At 37.6% G+C, this 21,280-nt stretch overlaps 1 protein-coding gene across 1 annotated transcript in view; it reads right to left on the bottom strand.

Moving 5' to 3' along the window:
- The window catches only part of ca10a (carbonic anhydrase Xa), a 177,237-nt gene that overhangs the window by 8,694 nt on the left and 147,263 nt on the right, over positions 1-21,280 (bottom strand). The window contains exons 5-7 of the mRNA XM_079397851.1: positions 10,220-10,405; positions 4,970-5,065; positions 2,165-2,237 (exon numbers count right to left, since the gene is read on the bottom strand). Coding sequence (XP_079253977.1) covers positions 2,165-2,237; positions 4,970-5,065; positions 10,220-10,405 — 355 coding nt within the window. The remainder of the gene's footprint in view (positions 1-2,164; positions 2,238-4,969; positions 5,066-10,219; positions 10,406-21,280) is intronic.

Raw genomic sequence — 21,280 nt, 5'->3', positions numbered from 1 at the left:
ATTGTGAATAAAACCAGAATGCAATGATGTGGAAGTTTCAAATTTCAATATTTTATTCAGAATACAACATAGATGACATATCAAATGTTTAAACTGAGAAAATGTATAATTTTAAGGGAAAAATAAGTTTATTTTAAATTTCATGGCATCATCACATCTCAAAAAAGTTGGGACAAGGCCATGTTTACCACTGTGTGGCATCCCCTCTTCTTTTTATAACAGTCTGCAAACGTCTGGGGACTGAGGAGACAAGTTGCTCAAGTTTAGGAATAGGAATGTTGTCCCATTTTTGTCTAATACAGGCTTCTTGTTGCTCAACTGTCTTAGGTCTTCTTTGTCGCATCTTCCTCTTTATGATGCGCCAAATGTTTTCTATTTGTGAAAGATCTGGACTGCAGGCTGGCCATTTCAGTACCCGGATCCTCCTTCTACGCAGCCATGATGTTGTAATTGATGCAGTATGTGGTCTGGCATTGTCATGTTGGAAAATGCAAGGTCTTCCCTGAAAGAGACAACGTCTGGATGGGAGCATATGTTGTTCTAGAACTTGGATATACCTTTCAGCATTGATGGTGCCTTTCCAGATGTGTAAGCTGCCTATGCCACACGCACTCATGTAACCCCATACCATCAGAGATGCAGGCTTCTGAACTGAGCTCTGATAACAACTTGGGTTGTCCTTGTCCTCTTTAGTCTGGATGACATGGCGTCCCAATTTTCCAAAAAGAACTTCAAATTTTGATTCGTCTGACCACAGAACAGTTTTCCACTTTGCCACAGTCCATTTTAAATAAGCCTTGGCCCAGAGAAAACGCCTGCGCTTCTGGATCATGTTTAGATATGGCTTCTTTTTTGACCTATAGAGTTTTAGCCGGCAACGGCGAATGGCACGGTGGATTGTGTTCACCGACAATGTTTTCTGGAAGTATTCCTGAGCCCATATTGTGATTTCCATTACAGTAGCATTCCTGTATGTGATACAGTGCCGTCTAAGGGCCCGAAGATCACGGGCATCCAGTATGGTTTTCCGGCCTTGACCCTTACGCACAGAGATTGTTCTAGATTCTCTGAATCTTTGGATGATATTATGCACTGTAGATGATGATAACTTCAAACTCTTTGCAATTTTTCTCTGAGAAACACCTTTCTGATATTGCTCCACTATTTTGCGCCGCAGCATTGGGGGAATTGGTGATCCTCTTGCCATCTTGACTTCTGAGAGACACTGCCACTCTGAGAGGCTCTTTTTATACCCAATCATGTTGCCAATTGACCTAATAAATTGCAAATTGGTCCTCCAGCTGTTCTTTATATGTACATTTAACTTTTTCGGCCTCTTATTGTTACCTGTCCCAACTTTTTTGGAATGTGTAGCTCTCATGAAATCCAAAATGAGCCAATATTTGGCATGACATTTCAAAATGCCTCACTTTCAACATTTGATATGTTATCTATATTCTATTGTGAATAAAATATAAGTTTATGAGATTTGTAAATTATTGCATTCCTTTTTTATTCGTAATTTGTACAGTGTCCCAACTTTTTTGGAATCGGGTTTGTACACCATGCCGTTACTTGAATGTCACAAAATCACCACTCCTAATCTTTCAAAAACGTTAAAATCTTAAAATCTACAAGTTTAAATAGATAAAGCGGCCAACAAAATACAATTTGTTTTGTTCATTTAGAAGTAATTTTTTGGTGTATCTGACTCAAATGAAAATTTGACTGCCATCACGTGAATAAATTACATTTTAAAAATATATTAAAACAATTAAATCAAATAAATGAAGTCGGGTGAGCAGAAGAGACTTCTTTCAAAAATCTATATAAAAAATTTTTTGAATGGCAGTGTATGTGGTTTAAAATCTCATTATATAAATAGGGATTTGACATATATAACCTCTTAGTACACAATGTACTCAATTCACCTCAGTCTTGCCTATGTGATATTCACTAGGCAGTGTATAGTAACTGAGTAAATGAGTCAGCAGTTTTGGACTCATGAATACGTAACATTCCTCTGTCATTTTTCTCATGCTCCTCGTGAGTCAGCACCACCTCGAGATGTCATGATATATATAAGTAGACTCAATATCTCCAGTTTTCCTCATCAATTTGATTTAGTGTTAAATGGTCAACAATATAATATTTTTCCACTTACTCTTATACGTTATTCTTGTGATGGTGTCTCTGTTCAACATCCGATTCAGAAATGAATTTGAAGTCTCAGATATCTGAAATGGAACAGATGTCAAGGGAGGAAGGGCAGAACAGTGAAAAACAGATGAGAAGGACAGAGTGATAGACAGGAGAGGAGAAAAGGGGGAGAAAGAGGTTAGAGGGGAAAGTAAAAAGCAGAAGATTATTAGTGACAACTTTATTTCTAAAAGGCAGACAAACATGACTGAGAAAAAATACCCCAACCAACATCTTGGGAAGTGAATCTCCTAGTCATTTAGTTTTTAATGTAAAAAAAAAAAAACTGTGGCGCTAGCGTCACGTCTCTTGAAATTTACTTGATCCATTAAGTAGCTGAAACTGTTTTTACTGCACTCAAATGCATCAGGATGAACCTGAACAGTGTTCTGTAATTAAATGACACCTGATTGAATCACTTATGACACACTGACGTGTTTGCCAAGAAAAGTTTTTAAAAAAAATATGGCTGCTTTTAGCAAGTAAAAGAGCGTGAATGGAGCTGACAAGACAAAGTTACCGTGCTTTTCTTTGACACCACTTTACTTGCTATTTTGAAACGCTTTCAGTCTGAACGATTAAAAGAAATGTGCCTTGTGACTACACCACAAATCACTTCTCTTTTGACCTCCTCATTCAGTGAACAGTGAAGTCTGAGGCTTAAAAGTCTTAGTCGCATCATTTCGAGACTTTCTGTTATAGAACCTGTGGCTATGGCTAGCCATTATCTCTACCAAGAAATAATTAGGCTTGACTACACAGTGCATGAAAAAAGAATAGCTTTTACTTTCCCTCGCAATCAATATACTAAGAATAACAACTTTGCTATTCATACAAGTAGCTGTTTATATCACAAAGAAAATGGCTGACTTCTCTTCAGCCTTCTCCATTTTATCCTTGTCCCTCCCTTGACAGTACATGTTTTGGGATGCTTTGTGTTCATACTATTTAGATTCAGATGTGAGTCCCTTCCAGAGGTGTGACGCCATAACTGGGAACACAGCATGGGGTTCCTCAGAAAATGGCTTTGGGTGACTCATATCACAGAGAAGAAAAGTGCAGGAAAATAGGAGTGAAGTCTCAATGTTCTCATTGAGATCACTGACAGGGGAGGGCAGTGACCATAGTAAAGTATAACTGAATAATATAAAGTCAAAGTCGTGACGTATTGTCAAGTATGGTGACCCATACTCGAAATTGGTGCTCTGCGTTTAACCCATCCAAGTGCACACACACAGCAGTGAGTAGTGAACAAATGCACACACACACACACCGTGAACACACACCCGGAGCAGTGGGCAGCCATGCTGCAGCGCCCGGGGAGCAATTGGGGGTTCGGTGTCTTGCTCAAGGGCACCTCAGTCGTGGTATTGAGGGTGGAGAGAGCGCTGGACATTCCCTCCCCCCACCTACAATTCCTGTCGGCCGGGGGCTCGAACTCGCAACCTTTCGATTACGAGTCCGACTCTCTAACCGTTAGGCCACGACTTCCCCCTGTGTATCAAACAGTCAGTGAGAAATTAACCTGAAAATAGAATAATATGGAGACTTAAAATTGGGCTCTTAAGAGAAATTGCTCAAATCATATAGAAAATATAAATTCTTTTTAAAATTTTGTCAGACATATCCTAATAAAAATACCACAGTAATACCAAAATACCACAGTTAAAAAACATTTCATAATAAAAATAAAGATAGAATAAACAGAATTATACTTAAATGTACTGTATATAAAAGAAAATGTATATTTATATTATGTCCTGGCAGAGTGAAAAATATACCTCTCTAATAAAGCTTAACTGCCATATCCCTACTTTTTATCAACAGCATCAGAAACCATCATTCAAATTGTGAAGAACATGTTTGAGAATTGTACTAACTTTCAGTAATTAGGAACACCAGCAAAGAAATAATAAAATAAACACATTTTTGATGTTATGTCAACACTATTAGCTGTCAACCTGCCAGCCTTTCTTTAATAGATAAAGCTAGTTTGAATGTGTTCTCAAATCATTTTCGAATGCTATTGTCAAATCCACATATTTGACATGACAGTACACATTTGTATGTACAGTGCTGGCACATAATGAATGATCCAATACGTAAACATCAGTGCTTAATTGTATGGTAAATGTAAATACACCAAAATAGTTAATGTAGTGTTTGATCATATCACAGATATCTAACTTTATCTCTATAGTATGGAGAATATCCATATCGGGTTTTGTTGAACAGACTGTATATTGCGGTGCATGAATTAGGCATCTTCCATATCGACAGACAGCAGAGGTGACTGGACCAGACTCACGTCCACGGCAAAGAGGACTAAGCCTGCCAATGACACTGGATGGGTTAATTATCTTAGCTTGAACTCTTGTCCTGAGGGAATCTCTGCAGCCATGTCTACTCTCAGTCCTTTAATAAAGCAGGGGAAAGTTATCATAACCTTGTCCTTCCAGAATGACCGAGAGATGCACACTTAGTTTGCCTGTTGTCTGCTAATGGCTTGGCTAATTGTTTAAGTCTCTTCCTCTATCCATCCCTCCATCCATCCAACCATCTATTGAATGCATGTACAAATTCAAATTGAGAAATAAATGCTGTGCGTGTGTGTGTGTATATATATATATACACCATATTTGTCAGCCTGTTTTCATATTAATGCGGAGTGGATAGTAGAGATTGTCTGAGATTACACAATTCAAATATTGCTTAAAATACTTGGTTTCTGTGCTTTCACTTTGTTGTTGAGTGTTTGATCATTACTCACCTTCATAAATATAGACACTATCACCAAGCCATTTGGACTCTTAGCAGCTTCTGTGTAGTTTGTGTACAGTTCATGGTTGTAATGTATAAGCTGAACCTGTGTAAAGACAAAACGGCCATTAGTTGGTTTTGACTTTTAGTTTAAAAAAATGCTTCCCTACTTCGCAATATGCTCACAATCAAGGATAAAATAGTGTCAGCTTAAGTATATGGCACAGGGAAACTCGTACAAGTACTGTCTTTGCTCTTTTTTTTGTCACAAAAAAGATTGTTGTTCATATCAAGCTATGCAGGTGTTGAGATATTACATCCAAATTTCTCTTGGAGTTTATGAAATATGAAAGCATAAGTGGGAATAATTACTGACTTATAATATTTTGCATGGCAATTACCGAAAATTCAGTTTGCAATGTGCGGATTTAATCTTACAACCTGTTTTCACCTCAAATAAATATGAAAAATACATTTGTGACCGTTTGAATGAGCTGAGAGTCAGTTTGGATAACAGCCTGAGTTTTTGTCATTACAGATGGCTCTGAATCACAATCACAGGTAAACAGTTGCTTCTGTCTTTGTTTGAACATGTCTGTCAAATTTAAATTTGAATTCATTGTGAAGCTCGGCTAATCTTCCTTCGGTGAATCGCTTGAGCGCACACTGTCCCTGTGAAAGAGCTTTAAAACTTAAGCAGTTTAGATAGGTGAAGAAGACCATTTCTTCGCCGTGAACTCCACAGAAAGAAAGCAGAGACAAGAAATGTACAGATTACCTTGAGCAGAGAACAATTATTGTAAAGTAACTTTTTCTAATGGGAAAAAGTGTCTTGTTCAAGGTACCCACCACAAAACACAGTAAACAGTTTGAGGACCACTGTAGAGTTGCTGGGAGCGGCGTTGTACATACTTTTTTTGCTAAGAACGAAGGAATCGATTCTTTATCAAGCCCTGTTTAGTCTACTGTGTTTTTTTAAAGAAGTGTGGCTGATAGTAATTATGAAATATGCAAAAGAGGAGCTAGGGAGTGACAGATCATCTATAAACTTAATCAAGTGTGGAGCAACGCGATTACAGAGCGAATGTTAATTTGATTTAGATTTTTTATTTTTTGTGCGGGAAGCCATGTCTTTCCCTCAGCTCTCTAACCAGAGCAAGTCTGAATATTCAACCCCAAACTTTTACACTCAACCGACATCACAGACTTTCTAAGAAGTCACATTATACGTGCGAAAAGCTGCTCCGCTCATCTCACCGGATCCATTGGTTCTGTGAATTTTGCAGATGGTGGAAAGATGTCGAACAGTAGCAGGAAATGTTCAGTGCATCTTTGCACACAGACGGATCTGTCAGACCGTGAGAGGAGAGGTGTCTCTGCTACGACGGGAGACAGCTTATGCCTCTGGTGGGCCCCCTGACAAGCTCTTTATTGTGTGATAGCTGGCTTAGACCGACCATGGACGAAATATGAAGACAGCAAGTCGATAGCAAAAAGAGGGGTGGACAGCGCTAACAGGGCAAATGAAAAGCAGTCGCCTGGAACCGCCATCCAATAGCAGATGAATCGATGCGTGCACTCATAAAGCAAATAAACGGAAGCCAGAGAGTAGGGAAAACAATCCTGTTTGATTACGTTAAGATGTCCTGCAGAAGCACGTAGCCTGTGAAACCAGTCAGGCAAACGTGACCAGTTTCTGTTTACAGCATGGCATCTGAACGTAGGGTTTTTAGTAGAATGGGACGTGATGGAGAGGGCTGTTATGCAATTTATAACCTAATATAATTAGTTATGGTAGAAGTTTGATGATTTCCAATTTTCTGCTGTACTTTTTAAGATGGCACTTTGCTATATTTAGGACATATGAAAATGGGATTTTAATGAGCAAATATACTGTGGCATTTAAGCTATGAACAGCGATGGTAATGTGTTATTTTGCTCCCATTGATAATTAGAAATTAATGAAAGGGTGAGAAGGGGATCTAAAACAGAAGTGTGGGCTGTTAGACGGTTGTGCAACTCAGTGGATTTTTTGTTTATATCATTGCAAAGAAACAAACTCTTTTAATGTTTATGCATTTTATTGTTTTATATATATATATATATATATATATATATATATATATATATATATATATATATATGTTATATATATATATATATATATATATTTGCATATATATATATTTGCAAACTTGTTAAAAAGAGACCGTATCTGCACATCCACACACTTCTGTCTTTACATTATAGATTATGGTATTATGTGGTAATAAAATGCATCATTTCTATTTAGTTGTGATTTGTGCATTGAGATGTATGAAAACAAATTAAAGGGGTAGTTTTTCATAATATCTTAAAGGGATAGTTTACCCAAAAATGAAAATTCTGTCATTAATTACTCTTTAATTAAATGTCGCTCCAAACCCAATAGACCTTCATTCATCTTTGGGACACAAATTAATATATTTTTGATGAAATCCGAGAGCTTTCTGACCCTCCATAGACAGCAACACAACTGACACGTTCAAGGCCCAGAAAGGTACTAAGGACATTGTTAAAATAGTCCATATGACATCAGTGATTCAACCGTAATGTTATTAAGCTACGAGAATACTTTTTGTGCACAAAGAAAACAAAAATAATGACTTTATTCAACAATTTCTTCTCTTCTGTCTGTCAGTCTTCGACGCACGTTCACGAGAGGACCACGATGTGCGTGTGGTGCTGCTGACGCAGGATTCTCATTTTGTGTTCCGAAGATGAACGAAGGTCTTTGGAGCGACATATGGGTGAGTAAATAACATCATTTTCATTTTTGGGTGAACTATCCCTTTAATACACCTATAAATGATGGCTAAAATCTAAACATATATATTCCTGCAAAAATGATTACTTAGTTTATTGAGAGACACTGAAGCATGTGAAATGGAGACATAACACAGACAAACACAACGGACAAATCATTGTGAAAATCATACAGTTGTTTGTACATGCTAGAAAGTATCTGTTTTCTTCACTCCAAGGGGAAATAAAGATAGAGGGAGACCACCAAGGCAAGTCCGTAAAAAAACACATTGAAGATTTTAGCACTCATTCCATCGCTTCTTTCATTTTCAGCTTGTGAGTGAGACTGCCCATCTAGGATCTGGGAGAGTGAGGCATGTATTAAGTCAGAGGTGTTGCAAGGCATCTGCAGAGAGGCAACTTCCCTCTAGGTACCGTGAGCATCAGTCAAACATAATCTTTTATTACTATAGAACAAATGAGACAAGAAAAAGGCAGCCGTGTTGAATGTTACGGAGACAGACATAAAGCTTAAAAGCTTGGCTGCATTTGAATGCAAAACAGTCACTGGTTGGGAATGTGTTTGTCATTTTAAGTTGTAATATTCTTCCTCTCTATTCTCTTTTCAAGGACAGGCACAGTCCCGGCTCATTTGGTTTAATTTACATTCTCAAATGTTTTTTATACAGAGCTATTCCTGAGCACGAGGAAGAGTGATTCTGAAAGCTCTTTCATAAACATGACGTCATTTTCTTTCTGCTCTAGATTTTTTAGTCACTTGGTAATTTCGGCTCAGGTGAGTGGTTAAAAAAACACTGAGGATGCCTTTTAAATTCCAATTTAATTCCTGAATTCCAATTCCAGAAACAAACAGGATGCAGAACTGCAGTTTGAATGTAAATGTTAGTTGAATTAAAATTAATTGAAATTCAAACAACTGTAATTTTGGTAACACTTTAGGATATGGAGTTATTATAGTTTGGCTGTTTATTAGCACTTACTGAATAAAGCGCACATTTTGCATAACCATATTCTACATACCTAATCCTACCCAATAACTAAATTTAACAACTACCTTATTAGTAAGCAGCAAATAAGGAGTTTGAGGCAAAAGTCATAGTTAGTGGTTTGTTAATAGTGAGAATTGGACCTTAAAATCAAGTTCAAATTCCAATTTAACTTCCTCTGGGATGTGGCCAGTTAAATTCACATTTCATCTCATTAAATTGAAAGTAAGACAATTCTTAATTTTGCGCTAGAAACACCAAGGGCATGGGTTCGATTCCCAGGGAAAGCAAGAGCTGATAAAATGTAAAAACTGTAACTTGAATGCAATGCAAGTCGCTTTGGATAAAAGCGTCTACTAAATGCATAAATGTAGTTAAATGTAATGTTTTTGAAAGAAGTCTCTTCTGCTCTCCATTACATTTGAAAATAACTGTTTTGTATTTTAAAAATATAATTAAAAACTATGGCAAAGCTGAGTTTTCAGTAGCCATTACTCCTCAGATAATAAATACTTTCTAAAAAACGAAAACAAAACAAACAAAAAAATCTTACTGACCCCAAAACTTTTGAATGGTAGTGTACTTCTGTGGAGTCCTGCACTAGCCGAACAACTGAGATGAATATGAATGCCAACAGATATCTTTGTCCAGATACAGTCAAGGCATAAAATCATAAACTGAAGCAATAACAACTACTGCAGAAATGAATATAGATTTAGCTACTGTTGCCTACCTTGAGATGTAATGGTTTCAACATAAGAGTGAAAGACAGAGCTGGCCTTTGGTGTCCGGGTCACGCTTCGCTTTGCCCTGATAGACTGTTGACACTTTGTTTTATTATTGTTGGATTATCAGCTGGCTGCTGCGGGGGGGGGGGGGGGGGGGTCTATTATAATCATTACTGAGGATTTGCCCGTCAAGCTCACGCTTATTTTGTTGCCACACAAATCGTCGGCCTTATTACCCTCAAAGAGATATGGCAGGACTTCACTGACTGGCGACTTTATCAAATGATGAAGGCCGCAGTGCAGCACATGCTAAATTTATACCGCAAATGTAATTGAGATGCTTTTCCCCACTGTTATGGCTCTGTTAGTGGGAGACTACTTATTATGGAGAATGACCACTCTCAATTTCAGCAATACAGTTATGACTATTGCAGCCCAAAATATTGCTGCGTTTTTCAGTATGTTAAAGGATATTGTTCAGCAGGGTGCAAACTGTGATGCAAACCATGATAAACATTTCATGAAATGCATGCTCTGTCGATGCATAAAAACATCAAAATATTTTAGACCTATGCCATGGAGAGTTTAGCTTTCAGCCTACACCCGCTGTTGACCTTCGAGGCCTGCTGTCTTTACACTTTGCACGTAGATGGTGACCTTAACAGATCAATAGGCTGATGAATATCAGCACCTCCTGGCGCTCTACAATCTGATCTGTTGCCCACTCATGAAGTAGCTCACCTCGCCAGAGAAGGCCTGGCCGTTGAGGAGATGCTCAGAGCCCTGTCCATCCTCACTTCCAAAGTGTAACCTGATCTCCTCAAGACGATGGCTGTATGTCATTGGTCCACCAGAGATGTTCACCAGGTGCTCTTTATCCAGTCGGAGTGAGACATGGCGGCCGGTGTTGTACATCGTCCCTCCCACCTTTAGAAAAAGAAGAGGTTTGGTTAAAAGAGTTGCCATATAATTAAACCAAGAACCACTAATCAAATAGATGGAAAGGAATGGTAAAAAGACAAATGGAGTGTCCAGACTTTTGACAAGTGGGGCAAGGGTGGCTTCTCTGATTTATAATGTGCTTGTCTTAGAAAAGGTTATGTGCTAAATGAGCTAGAAAAGGTGCTAAGTTAAAACCAGATGGCAACCAGCTGCACAAGATCTGCTAATTGTTGGCTTTATCGAAAAATAACTGTCAAATCTTGATGCTGCCTTTGCCACGATTTAAACTAAAAAGGATGTTGGGCTTTACTGAAGGTCCAGCCTCTAATTTGGGTGATGGAAAAAAAAAATTCTGTTCATGTACAGATTTTATTGTTTATCCCTTGTTCTTGACATATTTAAAACTATTATGATCCATAAAAAAGCATGTGTGAAAATTATATAGAGCGATTTTCCCTCACTTTTGCATATTTTCAACCACAACCAACAGTTTTGAAGCTAAAGTTTTTTTTACACAAGTTACTGTACCTGTTTTTTCAAGGAGAAAACAGTGTCAGTGAAGGGCAGGTTTTATTCATGAGATGTGATGTGTGAAGAAAAATCAAGCTCAATGCAACTTCTCAACAGAATATTTTGCCATTTTCAATCAAGCTGTGTGAAAATATTTTATATAATATAACATTATAAAATAATAACACAACATTTGTGTAAATTAAAATATATAAAAAAAATGCTAGCTATGAAATTAGACTCAATAAGGGAAAGGAGTCAGCAGTGTTATTAAAAAAAATTCAATATCATTTCCATCACTTCATTTTCACCCCAGAATGCTAATGAAAATATGACAATTGTGTTTTCAGAGTTTACTTTCTAAAAGTCTTCAGGGCTAACAGTGCCTATAGTTGAAGGGACACCTCTACATCGAATCGTTTTCCTGAAAAACATAGTTGTCTGTAATTAAATTACATTCTCATTCTCAATGATACTGTAACACAAAAACTCAAGTGGAAGGAAAGGAGCTGGTTTGGCAGATGGAAGAATGAAAACCAAATAAGTGTATCCTCAGAGCCGAAGAGAGTGAGAATCTGCTTGGAATCGATTCGATCTGAGGCTTTAAGAAGAGAGCATGGAGACACAAGAACCACCCATAGCAATCTTTATCAGTGTATCTGCTTATTTATTTATATTCAGGAGTTGTTCCAAAGTGAGCCATTGATATTCCAAACACGATGCCAGAAAGGCTTCCATGGCTCTTATCTTGCCTTTTCTTTTTTTGCCTTTCTCTCCCTCTCTTTCTTTCTTTTTGTCTGTCTGCCTCTCTCTTTTTCCTTTTACGACTTTGCCTTCAAAATGATTTTCCCTCTCCAAATTCCCAAAGAAAGAGGCCTGCCCACACATCGTAAATATTTGATAGAACCTCTGAAAAATCAATGATTTGTGTAGGGTAGAGAGAAGAGGTGAATAAGAGAGAGGGAACGATGATGGGAAAAAGAAAGAGTGGGAATGGGAGGAGCAAAGACCATCCTTGAGAGAAATAGTGAGTAAAGACGAAATATCTGTACTTAAAATATCACCACAGTTCACAAATATCATCTGCACAGTTACCTCTGGGTGCTGGACTCGTCTGAGAAAACGGTAAGACATGTGAGAAACCCTGAAGAGGTAATTTGTAAATGATTATTCATGAACTACAGATGGCAAAGGGAGAAGAACTAAAAAAAGAGGGGAAAAGACTCATTGTGCAGCTTCACCGGAGAAAATCCCTGTCTGGCGGACATGACAGACTGAGATGTTTCTGCTGCTGTTCGACAACAGCACCGAATGGACTTCAGTCTTACAGAAGCTGTATATCCATTCTGCTAGATGTTTTTATTTCTTCCAAAATGTGAGCATTTGTCTATTATTAATGGGGCAGTCCATGCTGAACATCTTGTGTATATACATGGGCTTTTTATTTGAGATATACTGTCTGTATGGGTTTTTTATTTTCTTCTTGCAATATTTCTTCTATTGCAATAACTTATTTAAAAAAAATCAGATGGCAAAATAGACTGCAACACACCTGCCACAGCCAGTCCAGTACAGATGCTACCGGAGGGTATAAAGATCATCAGATGGAGAACGTTCTCTTACTTTCTTGACTTCATGCACTGCGATTCTCACAAACATTTGCCTGTGTATTGTTTCAGCTCTGCATTTAAATTTTCCCAAATGCATTGAGCTGTTTCACCTCATAATTTATATTAATGAATTCAAATTCATGCTAGTAAATGCTTTGCTGCGCTTTAATTTGTTGATCTAACAGTTCTATGGCTGATATGTCGCACTGCTATAAAAACAACTACAAAAACACCATAAAATTTTGGACTGAACTTGAAATCGACCAGTCATATTCGAGGAATGTGATTAAAATGTGTATATCTACATATTCCACAATATTAAACGCATTAAAGTGATCAAAATGACAGACTTTTATACTGTTACTGTGTCAAATAATCAAATAAAAAGCTCTAAATTTTCCTTCTCTACTGCCATGTAGTAATAACTGTTCCAGGACTTTTATGTAAAGACCACATATGCATGGGTTTAATCTATAAAACATTGTTTCTGCTAGTTTAGAGCCAAAATGACTAGTTGTTTGATGCTGGTAATAATATCTGGTCAGGTAATCATGATTGCACGCTTTGAAATTAATATCATGAACGCTATTATAATGCTCCAGTGAGACAGCAATGAAATAAAGACATTATAGAAGCACATGCTCTGTCAATGGGATTGGCATTATGAGATTCTGTAAGGATTTGAAAGGCTGAAATCAGGATAAAAAGGATGTAAACCAATTTATTCCACAGTCTCCAATGTAGTGTACTGATCGGTCAGTAAAAGAGTTGGGTAATCCTCACTGAACATAATAGTTCACAGAGGAGAAAACTGGCTTTCAGCAGTAGTGTAGAAATTACAGTATTAAAAGCTGAAAAACCCTATATTTGAAAAAAAATAAAATGTTTATTCACAGATTATTAAAGCATGTAATTGTTTAATAGCACTGAAAAAAATGCCATTTCATTTTTTATAATTAAAAAATAAATACTAGTGCCAGTGAAACAACCTTCATAGTCACAAACAAACTTCTTAATTTAATCACTGTATGAACTCAATATCCAATAAACCCGTTGAAAGCCATGAATCATTTTATGAATCAAAAGACAAGCTAACCACAACCTACTCATAATTTCAAGTAGCCAAATAACAGTCAAGCTGCCCTTCTGAAGTACTACTCTTTAAGTTAGTTACCGTACCCTTACAAGTTACTTACAAAAAGTAGCGAACAAACTTATTCACTAAATTGAATCAGATGCCTCAGTGGTAGAAAAGTTACTGCACTACACACATACAGTCAATAAGTGAGAGGGTTTCTTTGTCAGTCTCACTTTTATGTCAGCCCTTTATTTTGATGTTATAGTTTTTACCCCATGGCTGTGTCCAAAACCTAAGCCAACTAGCTTTCTGTCTATCAATGACTAAATAGACTGTTTTAGTACGAAGAGAAATTAGACAGGCTTTTCAAGGCACAATAACATCACGTCTAATGATCTAGAACACATTCAAGTAGGTGTTAATAACCAAGTGAATATTTAATGCTTATTTCTTAGAAATGGAGTCTAATAATTTTATGTTATTATTTATTTTATTATATGGATTTTTCTAAATTCATTTTCCCTTTTTTTTTTTCCCTTCCAGACACTGTTTTAATTTATAACACCAATCAATCATGCACATGATAGTGGGATATAATAATGTGTACATAAACACTAAAATCATCCAAGTCTTATCGCCTTAGTACCTCTGTGTTTCTAAGCTCTCTGATACGGCAATGTCATGTATGTTCACTGACCACTGACTGTGTCTCGTTTAATCGTTTGCTCTTTTTGTATGGTTTCCCTCATCTAGTATTGCTTGATGTGTTGTGTGAATTTTGGTTCCATTAGTCTCCATTTGCTTTGAACTCTTGTTTGATCGTGCTTCTTAGTATTATCTTGTGTTGGATCTAAATTTAGCATTGCACTTGGGTGCTTCTTCACAAGGTCACTGCCTTCACTGGATTGTTGTAAACTCTCAGCAGGTCTTGTGCTTTCAGTATGAGCACATTTTAATACAATTTCTGGCACCCTGTGAAGAGAATGAGGCTAAGACCATATTGCATTTCATTAAATGACAAGATTTGATTTTTTTTTCCATTAAGGTGAAAGGCTTGCCAGAGTAAAAGTGAAAAGTAAATGCATTGTCTAAATTGTCAAACTCATTTCAACAGAACCTCTTAATCAAACCAGCGACAAGATGCTGTTTAGTGACACAATATTTCCAAAGCCTTTTTAACTAAGTTTAAAATGTCAAAATGTTAAATTTATTTTAAAAAAAGTAAAAAAATGGCAAAAGAAAAAAGCAAGGAGCAAAGCAATAGAAGTCACATTGAAAAAAACAAACAAAATCTGTCATGAATATTCTTGAAAATAATGAGTCCGTCTCAGTCTATTCTCGAGTTTACTGCACTTTAACATTTCCAGGACTGTCCCATTGTCAAAATAATTCCAGAGCACTGAAATGTCATCAAATAAAAAAGAAATATGAGTGCAAGTGCAAATGTACAAAGACGGCCTTTTTTCTGTCTTTGATTTTGTTTATCACTAGTGTGTATGGAAAAGAAACTTTCAGAGTTTGCATCAGCTGTTAGAAAAAGATTTATTCCTATTTATTTTTATTTTTTAATTAATGCATGTTCTGCATTTTATGTACTTTTTTAGAAAAATGCAGACAAAGAAAAAAATTCAGACAAACAAACATTGCATAACGGGCTGTACTTTTTAACAGCTAAAATGAGCTATGTTTTAATGCGCAACCACTCAATTAGCAGAGTCCCAGTGATTGGTGAATCAAGGCCTTTGATATCATCCAAATTTATGCTCGCACTATACTGACTGACGTCATGGGGAACTAGTGAGCGGAATGAGACACAGTCAAAGATATCTGCAATGCTGTCTGCTGAACATGCACTCAGTGTAAAACACAGTCACACGCGTCCAGACAGACATGCTTTCCTGCTTGCTCTTTCCGATATCTTGCCTCAGTTTAATTCCACCTCAGAGATCTCTGCCTTCAAATCTGAGTGAGCTAAAAGGAGTTTGCTGTTTTGCCCATGCATTACTTCACATAAATGCAAATTGACCTCTGAGACTCGGTTCAATTCAAAATGGTCAGTAATGCCAGTGCTTCTAGTTTTAATTGCTAACACACTGCTAAGTGATGGATTATACAGAAGTCCCAGCATGCAACCCCATTGCACGTTGCAAAAAATGTGCAGAAAAAAATCCAGCTAGCACAATTAAATGTGCTTTAAATGGATCTGTTAGCTGCACTGATTCACCAGACACATGTATCCTCCTTTTAAGCGGTTTTCTTAATTGTCCCTAGCATTTCAAGTCAGGCGTATCTGCTCACCCATTTACTGGCTTGATTACTGCCAATTTACTGGCTCTTTTATGCCATTTGTATTAGTTCACCTTCAGTTTGCTCATATGTTGACTGCCAGATATAGTTGCCATTTTCTGCTTACAACTCTTACCAGTTTCCGTCCTTCTAGAAAGCAATTGAAAGTCCAGAGATGGTGAGTGTTCTTCCGAACACCATTAATCCTTAAATGCATACCTTGGGTCGTCAGCGACCCGGGACATCATTCACTACCAGAACTTACCTTACTCACATACAGTAAGTGTGTCATCATATGCTGCACACAAAACAAACAATAACGAGTCTGATTCACAAATAAATGATTCCTTTTAGTGAACCAAAACAAACAGTTCAATTGCTGAAATAAATGACTCTGGGCCCTATTTCAACAATCTAAGTACATGGTTTCAAGCGCAGGTGCACTTAGGGCCTGTCCTAATCCACTTTTGCTAGTTTAACGAAAAAAAAAAAAAAAAAAAGGGTAGACGCGCCAGGCGCATGGTCCAAAGGATAATACCTATTCTCTTAATGAGCCATGGGTGTATTTTGGGCATAATGTGCAATAAACCAATATTTATTCATAGTATTCATACCCCTTAATTTTTTTCACGTTTTATGTTGCTGCCTTATGTTAAACTGCTTTAAATTATTTTTTCCACATCAATCTGCACTCCATACACTATAATGGTAAAGAAAAAAAGAAGATTTTTAACATTTACAAATTTATCAAAAATAAAAAACTTAAATGATTCTATTGCATATATTGCATATTTAGCTCAGGAACATTCATATTGCTTGTAGTTGTTATAGACTTTGAGTGAAGGTGACCTGTGGCAAATTCATTTGAATGTTGGACCTTTTCTTAATAAATACAGTTGATAATGCATATCAGAGCAAAAACCAAGCCCTGGGGTCAAAAGAACAGTCTGTAGAGCTCAGAAACAGGTTTGCGTCAAGCCACACATCTGGGGAAGAGTTCAGAAAAAAAACTTGGCTTAATTGAAGGGTCACAGAAGCATGTCTCTGTTACCCTTAATGGAAGAAGTTTGAAACAACCATGATTCTTCTTAGAGCTGGCCTCCTGGCCAAACTGAGCAATTGATGGAGAAGGGCTTTGGTTAGAGTGGTGATGAATAAGCTGATGGTCACTCTAGTTGAGCTCCATGATCAAATGTGGAGATGGGAGAAATCTACAGAAGGACAAACATCACTGCAACACCCCACCGATCTGGGCTTTATGGCGGTGTGGCCAAACTCAATCATTTCCTCAGTGAAGACAAAAGAATTTACAAAAAAGCACCTAAAGGACCCTCAGACTCTGAGAAACGTGATTCCTGGTCTGATGAACCTCAATTCTAAGCATCATGTTTGAAGGGAACCAGCTCTGCTCATCACCTGCAGAGTACCATCCCAAAAGTAAAGCATGCTGGTAGCAGCCTCATGCTATAGGGCTGTTTTTCAGCAGCAGGGACTGAGGGACTCATCAGAATAGAAGAAAAGCTCAATGCACCAAAATATTGAGATAGCCTTAATGAAAACCCAGTCCAGAGCATTCAGAACCTCAGACTGGGCAGAAGGTTTACCTTCCAACAGGACAGTGACCCTAAGCACACAGCAAGAGTGGCTTATACACAATGCTGTGAATGTCTTTGAGTGGCCCAGCCACAGCCTGGACTTGAACCCAATCAAATATTTCTGGAGAAACCTGAAACCTGACCCCATCCAATCTGAAAGAGCTTGAGAGGTGAAGAGGTGAGAAGAAGAATGGCAGATAATTGCCAAATGCTGATGAGCAAAGCTTGCCGCATTAAACAAAAAAGACTTGAGGCTGTAAAGGTACTTCAGCTAAATATTTAGTTAAGGGTATACCTGTGCAATGTACTTATTTAAGTTTTTTAATACATTTACGAAGTTGTGACAATTTTGTTTTTGCTTTGTCAATATGGTGTATGGAGTGTAGATTGATGTGTATACATACATACATACATACATACATACATACATACACACACACACACACACACACACACACACACACACACACACATACAGTAAGCAATGGGAAAAGTACTGTGATAGTTCAGTTTGTCAGGCTACAAGCTACACACGAATGGCAGTCAAGCTGTCCTTTTAAACATATAGTTACACCCATACTGGCTGTAGGAATTGTCTTTGTTCGCTATTCCACATTTATTAAAATGAGTAAAAGCGTATACACACATTTCCCTACTACTGCTTTTGCCTCTGCAATGACTGCTGCTTTTGTTCCAGAGTTGGTTCAAAGAGTATAATAATGAGACCCTTCAGAGGAGGAAGAGGAGAGAGGAAAACGGAGACAAATAAGGGCTCTGAAGGTCTAGTGGCTGATCTGAAGCTGCTGACTCAATAAATGACTCGAAGCCAGGTGTCCCAGATTCAAGGTTCGGTTTCCTGACTATTATCATACTGGTACGATTCGCCATAGAAATACAAACAGCAGGGAAGAAAAACATGGAACATGCACATAAACAGCACATTTGTGCACTGTGTATACATCTACCCAGAGTACATTTATTTCGTATTATTGCGATAACTTCTGTTCATGGGGAGGATGCGTGATGCAGAGGCGGGCGTTGCAATTAGGCATCCATATATTGCGGCGTATCACAAGAAATCTCCCTGAGGATGAAATCTTAAGCTCTTAGATGCCTAATCTGTATAATGACAAACTAGATCAAGACATCCAAATTAAACTCAAATAGAGAAATGAAAGCCTTCGAAGTTGGTGTTACAACCCCAAAAGGGCAGTTACAAGGAAAACAATGGAGTAACTAAAAACTACGCTGGGAAACATCACTGTGGGCCTGAGTACTGTATCTAGGGAGGTAGATGGAAGCGTTATATGAACTGTCTCTGAGTCTGGTAATTTTTCGTGGAACCCTATATGAGAATCATCACTTACTTCAAAGAGTTTTTTTATGGAATTTTGACAATCAGCCTCAGAGGCAGAACAGACTGGAGTTGAGAGGGAATATGGTGGTGCTCTAATAAAGCAAAAGGCCCAAGAGGCCTACATTACAGTCATTTTACCATGGTAAGGGGTGTCCTTTGGCCAGATGTGAAGCGGTGTCTCTAAATTCCCCTTAATCTAACAAATATACAATGGCAGCAATACATTTATCGAATAAATTTAGTTTTAATAATATTTATTCACATTAATCAAATTTATTCATATGAATAATTGGAATAAACAATTACATTGCAAAGTAATAAAGTTCAGTAGGCCCTTTCACAACAAACTGCTATACAAACAATAAATTCCTATGGAACTATTTGAATAATGACTTGCTGACAAATCTACTTTTTCCCCCCTGAATAATTAGTTACACAAGAATTAAAATGCCTTCATCCAACACACTCAAAAACATAGTTTTTTTTTTTTTTTTTTTAACAACCCTTCTTTTCTATTCAAAATCTGTATTAGATACATATAGTTCTTTGATTTGAGATAAACAACTACCAATTAAAGATAGATAATGGTAGATATAAATAACTTTTTAAAAATTTGAAAGATTTGTTTAGCAATACCCCCCCCCCCCCCAAAAAATAGCTAAACTTTTTAAAAAATGTTAATGCAAAAGGTAGTGTAAATGAGTGCCCAAAATCCACATTAGGCAAATGCACCTTCAAGAGTTATCCTCAGACAGCGACAATGGCTGTATTTATGCACACGATTAAGAAGCCACATCTGAACTCCATCTGTTCTCGCTGTGTGCCCGTCGCACCAATGCCAACACAGCCAACCGGACACCACCCCACCGCCGTTGACAAATTAACACTTAAACACACCCTTGGCTCGCTGGCAGCCGAAGAGTGCCAGAGGGGGAGGAGAAGGGGTGGAAGATTCAATTAAAGAGTAGAGGAGCACTTCGGACGAGTCGACACAAGAATCTTGGCCCGGCCGTCGACAGTGAAGCCGCCTCATTAAGATGCAGGAGCAGAGGTGAGCTGTAAAACCGATGTCTTGCCACATATCATGGTGAGCCGGGACGGCAGGAACACATTTTCACTGGGACGTTTACAGTTATAAGTTATTGTGTGCGGCTGGGAGGGGAGCGAGGGATGGGATAAGGATGTTGCCTGAAGCTTTTGCTGTTCTGGTAAACCGACGCTCAGCTTTCCCTTGTGAGTTTGCGGTCATCGCATGAATAAACAACGTACAGGTAACACTTCAGGGGACATCAATGGGTAAATAACCAATGCTAAGTGGCTCAATCGCTGACTGCGCTTTCATATAGAGATTGAACAGCTGCCATTTCCCAAAAATACACACAGTTTGTGGGGTGGACAGGTGTGGTTAGATTTAAAGTGTTTTTAACAGCCATGTTTCTCTCGCAGACAAGACTCTGTCAAAACTCTCACTGCACTATGAATCACAAAGAACAGATGTTTGGAAGAAATTCAATTTCAAAATAATAAAATCACAACAACTGTCAAAAAATTCAGAAAATCACAAGATTTGTATTCTGCATAAAACACATTCGTCACTGTAACATGCTATGAAATTAGAAACAGCGAAGACGCTCTCTGCATTCTTTGTCTGCATTTTTTAACATTTGATTTATTTATTTGCCTTGCTGTTCAGATAAGTTTATTCTTCAAGGAACTGCCATTCTTGGCCCAAGGGTCTTTTTTGAGGCAGCACTATGTATTGGGGGCTGTTTTGCGTGGGAGAGAGTAGCGGATCTGGAGGGAATTCAACAGAGGAACACAACAAAACCCACTGCTCTTTGAGCCACAACATTTCCTATATTTTCCAAGCTAGCAAAAACAATCAAAACGTATCTTTAATCTGCAATATGATACATCTAATGGGATGACTGACAGTGAGAGTTATTAAAATGTACATAAATATTAATTTTTTAAGTTAAAAAGGCAGGTAACTCAACAAAACAATCCAGCAGTCATGCCTTACTTCCCTGTGTTGATGTATTACAGGAAGTTGGTGATCTATTCAAAAGGTTTTCCCTTTTTCAAAGCCATTATCTTAGTTGAAAATAGTTTACATTATAGCCCTGAACGTGATTTGCTACTTGATGTCACTAATTATATAAAGAAAAGACAGACTGATTGAACGATGTGCTTTTAGCATATTTTCCCATAAAAAAAAATACATTGTCAACACAAGCATTAAAATGGCCCCCAAACTAATAAACTTACTAAAACCACAAAACTGCAATTCTGATTTGATGGAGTTTTATATGTAGCCTTCTTACTTCTTAATGAAATAATATCGATATTAGATAACTTCCAGCTAGGTTGATCACTTTTAATAAGCTCAAAGATATACCATAACTGCTTGCGAGTCATTATCTA

Source organism: Barbus barbus, assembly GCF_936440315.1.
Source record: "Barbus barbus genome assembly, chromosome: 38".
Taxonomy (NCBI): Eukaryota; Metazoa; Chordata; class Actinopteri; order Cypriniformes; family Cyprinidae; genus Barbus; species Barbus barbus.
The sequence above is the reverse complement of the archived record's forward strand: the minus strand, read 5'-3'. Positions and strand labels throughout refer to the sequence as shown.